This window comes from Pogoniulus pusillus, unplaced genomic scaffold (genome assembly GCF_015220805.1).
Source record: "Pogoniulus pusillus isolate bPogPus1 unplaced genomic scaffold, bPogPus1.pri scaffold_144_arrow_ctg1, whole genome shotgun sequence".
Lineage (NCBI taxonomy): Eukaryota > Metazoa > Chordata > Aves > Piciformes > Lybiidae > Pogoniulus > Pogoniulus pusillus.
In genome coordinates, this window is record NW_026974579.1 from 62379 (window position 1) to 68516 (window position 6138).

At 50.9% G+C, this 6138-nt stretch overlaps 1 protein-coding gene across 2 annotated transcripts; it reads right to left on the reverse strand.

The window, feature by feature from the left end:
• Nucleotides 1–931: 931 nt before the first annotated feature.
• On the reverse strand, nt 932–5676 carry LOC135173934 (protein disulfide-isomerase TMX3-like). Of its 2 annotated transcripts, XM_064141146.1 has the most exons (5): nt 5645–5676; nt 5282–5411; nt 4425–4493; nt 2140–2177; nt 932–1380 (listed from the first exon to the last, which is right to left on the reverse strand). In XM_064141146.1, exons 1-5 carry the CDS (start codon nt 5659–5661, stop codon nt 1203–1205), a joined length of 432 nt encoding a protein of 143 aa, XP_063997216.1. In that variant the 5' UTR covers nt 5662–5676; the 3' UTR covers nt 932–1202. The 2 variants fall into 2 exon arrangements, with proteins under 2 accessions (XP_063997216.1, XP_063997217.1); XM_064141147.1 differs by lacking the exon at nt 2140–2177.
• Between the last annotated feature and the right edge of the window lie 462 nt (nt 5677–6138).

Here is a 6138-nt window from a genome sequence, read left to right on the forward strand (position 1 = left end):
CTGCAGAAGAGAAGGCAGAGCTTCGAGCTACGCTGCAGTATCTGAAAGGGACCTGCAGCAAAGCTGGAGGACTGTCTAAAAGGGCCTGTGCTGATACTCTGTGCATTTAAAAGTATTGCAGTGAAGCTGCTCCAAGAAAAACTTTAGAGACTGAAGAAATCAAAAACCAAACTGCCAGATTCCCTCACACAACTTTCTGCATGACCACAGCAAACCCCTTTCACTTCACATCGCTTCTGACACCCACTCTGGGAGCTGTACACTCCTTCTCTCCCTGAAGCCGGGAGAAAGATCTGGTGAACGTGGCAGCACGTGGCAGAGGTTCAAGACTTAAGCAGACACCTGATTGCTATCACAGCTCAGAAACGACTGAGACACATGCCCTCCTCCCAAACCTAGCAGTTAGGAAGTGCTACAGCTGCACCAGATCACACTGGGATCTGCTTCTTGCACAGGATGCAGCAGATTCTGGTCCATAGCTCAGGGAGGATTGCTTAGCTACTGCTGTTTATAAACACGAACCAAAAACAACCACAAAAACAAAGGCTCAGAGCTGGAAACAGTTCTCAGCAGTGCAGCAAAATCCCTTTCTTTTATTCCATAGAGAGGTGCTGCAGTGACCTCAGGGGTTTTTAAGTCAAAAGCTGCTTGCTGGAATCATAGAATCAGTCAGGGTCAGAAGGGACCACAAGGACCTCGATCCAGAGACACTTCACACTAGCCTGAGCCAAAACTAGAACGGTAGGAAAACAGACAAATCACAAAACATAGGACTGCCTTAACTGTCCTACATTGTAACTAGCAGCACCAAGTCCAAATCAATTCAGAGCCTTGGCACTGTTTCTCCTTGAAGATTTTAACCCTGGACACAAAGGAGTCCTGCTCTCAGCCATGGGATTACAATAAAAGTGACTCAAATGACTAAAAAGGGTAACACAAATGCCTTTTACTGACCAATCTCTCTACATGTTCCTATGATGCTCCACTAACTCCCTCCTTCAGAGTGGCTAACAGTCTCCAACAGACACTGCACCAGCAGCTACCTTGAAGATCTGTAACCAGCTGAGTGAAGGGCTGTAAAACAAATTCACCTCCTTCAGAAAGCTTCTCATCAGTTACACAGAGCAGTCAGAGCCTGCTTCCATTCACATCTTTCTTTATCAAGTTCTACTGTGGAGTCAGAACACTTAAAGTCCACTTAGTCACAGGTTAAGTCGACTCTGCTGTTGGTATCCAACCCCATGCTGCTGGCTGAAGCAAAGTATTCCAGGGCGTGAAGGTGAGACTGCAACACGAGAGACCTCCTGTGCCAAGTGCTGCTTTGGGTTTCTGGGGTTGGGATCAGGAGGGGATGGGTGGCAGGTGGCTGACTCCTGCTTTCTGCAAACAGAAACAGGCTAAGGTAATTGTGCACTGCAGGATCTCATTTTGTATTTACCTCTTGATCTCAACCCAGAGGGTTTTTCCTTGGCTGTGTTACTTTTGCCTCACTTCTGTGTTGGAGGGAAACAGGAGGCTAACCCATTACAGCACTGTAAGTTGTTCAGGCACTGGGAAAACAATTCAACAGGCCCCTGTGTTCCAGGAGGTTTATCAAGTAGCCTGCCAACATTTTCAGGTGCTAAAGAACTAATGAACATTCCATTTAGGAAACAGCTCCCTCATCTCATAGCAAGCAAACATTCCCCACTGTCACTAATCCTATAAAAGACTGATAAAAGACTTCATTGAATGGTTTAGGTTGGAAGGGACCTCAAGGATCATCCAGTCCCAACCCTCTGCTCTAGGCAGGGATACCTCCCACTGCAACAGGCTGCTCAAGGCCTCATCCAACCTCAATTCATATTCATTTACACCAAAGCTGAGAAAATAGAAAGGTCTGGGGCAGTTGTTTGGCTTTGGCATCAAACCAATGCACAACAGGTAGAATGGGACTTCTTGGGGAAACTAAACTGTCTTTAGCTATGAGGCTGAGAAAGACTTTTCCTATCTCTTCAGCCTTCATTTCACCTGACTCTGTGTTCAGCTGGGCTGTGTTAGGAGCAGTTCACCACATGCAGCAAGGCCAAGGGGCACTACCTTGATCTCGCTGGTAATGACCAATTCAAAACTCTCCAAACAGTGTTACAGAGTTGTTACCTGCAAAGCTCTTTCAGTCGCACTTGCTCTTTGTTTATCTATTAAAGACAACCAAGAGAACATCCATGGGTTGGGGATTTTCCCCCCCTGTCAATTTCTGAGGGGCCTGGAGTTACAGGCAAGCCCAAACCACCCTAATGCAAACCAAAAGGTCCTCTCTCGTGATGACAATGACCAACAAATGACTCCCTTCAATAAATAAGTGATTTGGGAAATTCCAGAGAGTACTTTTGCTAAACAAGTTAGTCTCTTTTCTTTTCCATCAGGTCTTTCTGTTGAAGCTCAGCATCTGAAAGCTCTGTACCTCTTCCCTGCCCTCCTGCCGCTGCCCTCCACCTTTCCCCGGGCAGCCCCTGCCATCCTCCCCCACTCTCTGCCTTCCCCCGGGCAGTCTCTGCTGCTTTCCTCCTCCTCCTCTCCACTCTACGTTACCAGCTTCTGCTCCATTACCAGTTCCATTACCAGCTGCTGCTGCTGGTCCATTACCAGCTCCAGTTGGTGCTCCTGCTCCATCTTTGCCTCCATCGCAGAACCCAGAGCAAAACCCTCGAGGATCCAACCTCCTAGAGAAACCTCAGCCTCAGTAACAACACAGACTTAGCACCCGTGAGCTAAGGGGGATGTTGCAGTGGGTCAGTAGCCCAGCCCTAAGGTGGCCCTAGCTAGCCGGGGGGCCAGCCAGGCCCCCCGGCCTTTGAAACCCTCCACCACACACCCGGTGCTCACCCGTGCGCACTCACCTGGGATGCCAGGCGGAGGATCCCTTGGCCCGCAATGGGCCCAGCTTGGGGCTGGGCTCCTCCTGCTCTGCTTATAAAGGGCACTGAGCAGGGAGGGCAAAGTGGCCACAGCTGGGGTGGGAGGAGACTTCAATTGACCTCCCCTTTTTAAGTTGCCCCAGGAGAGGCAGAAGCCTTTGGCTGCTCCCCTTTGCGGGGGTAGGTTGGCTGTGTCCTTTGTGGGGTGGTGTTTTGGCTGTGTGCTTTGTGGGGTGCTTTTGCTTTTCTCTAAGCCACTCCTCCCCTCTGCTCTGCTTGGGATTTCTGTTCCTCCTTGGTATGCTGTGCTGAAAGCTGTGCTTGAAGTTGTGCTGTTTCCTTCATGAGAGAGGTTTGCTTTTGTGCTTCCTGCCTTGCTCCTCTCTTGTTTTCACCTGTTGGGGGCCAGAATCTCCCTTCCTCTTGTTGCAGCCTGGCAGCAAGAGTCAGAGTCCCTACAGCATCTCGTTGCCTCCTTTGCCCTTTGCTTGCTGAGACAGCACAGCTCTGGCCTCTGGTGTGGCTCTCGTTATTGTGGGGGGGAGAGCGAAGAGGGGGGTGGGGGGGGGAGAGCGAAGAGGGGGGTGGGGGGGAGAGCGAAGAGGGAGGTGGGGGGGAGAGCGAAGAGGGAGGTGGGGGGGGAGAGCGAAGAGGGGGGTGGGGGGGGAGAGCGAAGAGGGAGGTGGGGGGGGAGAGCGAAGAGGGGGGTGGGGGGGGAGAGCGAAGAGGGAGGGGGGGGGAGAGCGAAGAGGGAGGGGGGGGGGAGAGCGAAGAGGGAGGGGGGGGGAGAGCGAAGAGGGAGGTGGGGGGGAGAGCGAAGAGGGAGGTGGGGGGGAGAGCGAAGAGGGAGGTGGGGGGGAGAGCGAAGAGGGGGGGGGGGGGAGAGCGAAGAGGGGGGCGGGGGGGAGAGAGGAGGGGGGGGCGAGAGCGAAGAGGGGGGGGAGAGAAGAGGTGGGGGGGGGGGAGTGAAGAGGAGGGGGGGGAGCTGTTTAGTCGGGGGAAGAGAAGGGATCTCATGAACGTCTATACATTACCAAGGGGCAGGGGTCAGCACCAAGGGCTCAGCTGCTGCTTGGTGGTGCTCAGCACTAGGACAAGTAACAACAGACAGAAGCTGCTCCGCCTCAACAGGAGCAGAGATTTCTTGTCTGGGAGGCTGACAGAGGACTGGGACAGACTGAAACCAAAACATTGCTCAGAACACAAAAGAACCTCTGAAGCCATGGCAAAAAGCTCAAGGAAAAGAGGTTGGATTTTCATTATTCTGTCCCTTAAAATATGTCAGACTAACAGCAGAGTGAAAAATGTGAAATTCATGCAGGTGGAACAGTTAGAACTGTGGCAGACATGATTGGCTGTTTTAATCAAGAAGTTCATTTGGTTTAAGCCTAGTTCTAAATAGTGACAATAGATACACTAGGCACAGCATGGCAACAAGCTTACATCAAAGCATTTCCAAAGCCTCTGCAACTAAGTCCTTCTTGACTGACAAGAGCATCACCTCACTGAATAAGCAATGAACTCTACCATTACAGCAGCCTTGGCCTCATAGATGACTCTCTTGCTTCGTTGCAGAAGTCCATCACCAGCCTGTGCCTGCAATGTCAAATGGAACCATGTCAAAACTGCTGACACTTTGCAGTTATGATCCCAACAGTTCATTCCTCAGACCTCCCAACCCTTAAGTCCCTTAAGAAGGAAGTGAAAAGCAATTGCTCTTGCATTTCATGCTGCCCAGACGCTCCCAGCTCCTCCAGTAAGGCTAAGCATTCCAACAGGCTCAGGCCAAACTCTCCCACAGTTGTTTGAGACCATCACAGCAAACTAACAGCAAGTTGCTGCTCTACTCTCAGACCACAGAGGCTGCCTAGGGAGTCGCCATCCCTGCAGCTGCTCAAGAAAAGCCTGGATGAGGCACTTAGTGCCATGGCCTAGCTGACTGGAGAGGGCTGGGGGCTAGGTTGGGCTGGATGAGCTTGGAGGTCTCTTCCAACCTGGCTGATTCCACGATTCTAAGTGTACAAATACCCCAGCTGTGTGCTTTGAACCTTGTAAATAAGCTTTCTGCAGAGACTGAATGATAAGAAACAGGTTGGTTGTAGTTATTAACAACCTTTGCCTGGATACCAACATTAATATTGATTATTAATTGTGCATCACTCATAACGCACCCATTCCATGGCTCTTGGAGTTCCCACAGTGAGAACAGCAAAGGATGGCACACCCCAAGCACTCCTCACCACGTATTCACTGCCAGCACCCAACACGGGAAGACAGCCAGGACAGGAAGATAAATCACACGGCGTAACAATCGGAGCCACCGCAGCTAAGGGGGGAAAAACCAAACACCAACCAATATATCTCAAGCCACAACAAAGACTTACTTCAGCAGCACCATCCAAGATATCCTTCATGAACTTAACCATGTCCTCTGTCTTCTCAAGGTGTCTGTCTGGCAGCAAACACTGCTGGTTGGAGGCATTCAAGGCGACGGTAGTACGGATGGTCAGCTCGCTGGCAATGGAAAGCAGATGGGTTACAGGTTTGAAGAGCCACAGTGTAAAACACTGCAAAGCAAAGAATTCCTACAGCATGTCAGAGGGCGCTCAGTAAGCTTCTCCCTGTGTGTGTTCCCTTAAAGGCAAGAGGGGAAGGGGGAAGAGAATGGTACAAAAAAGCTTCTCAGCAGTACTTTGTCCCCTCACATCCGTGCAGGCAACGCGATCGAAGCTTATTGCATTTCACACCCCCACAGGTAGCTCATGACTTCCCCAGCAGCAAGAGATCACAGACAGGAACCTTGCACATGAAACGTACTACTAAGGTAACACAGGAAGTCTTTCAGCATGCAAAGGCAAAAGCACAACCCAAAACATTCCACATGGCCACAGTCCAGCTGAAGAACGAAAAACTGCTGGAACCAGTTCAGAGCAGGACCACGAGGATGAGCCAAGGGCTGGAGCACTTCTAAGAGGATAGGCTGAGGGAGCTGGGGCTGCTCAGCCTGAAGGGGACAAGACTCCAGGGAGACTTTAAAGCTACCTCCCAGTACCTGAAGGGAACCTGCAGCAGGAAGGCTGCAGAGAGACTTTTTCCATAAGGGTGTCTAAAGACAGGGCAAGGGGAATGGTTTGAAGCTGAGGGAGAGCAGAACCATAGAAATTCGCTTTACAAAAAGCATTCATTCTGCTTATAGACCCAGTCAGGAATGACCTAGCCTGGAATCCTCTGCACCATTCTG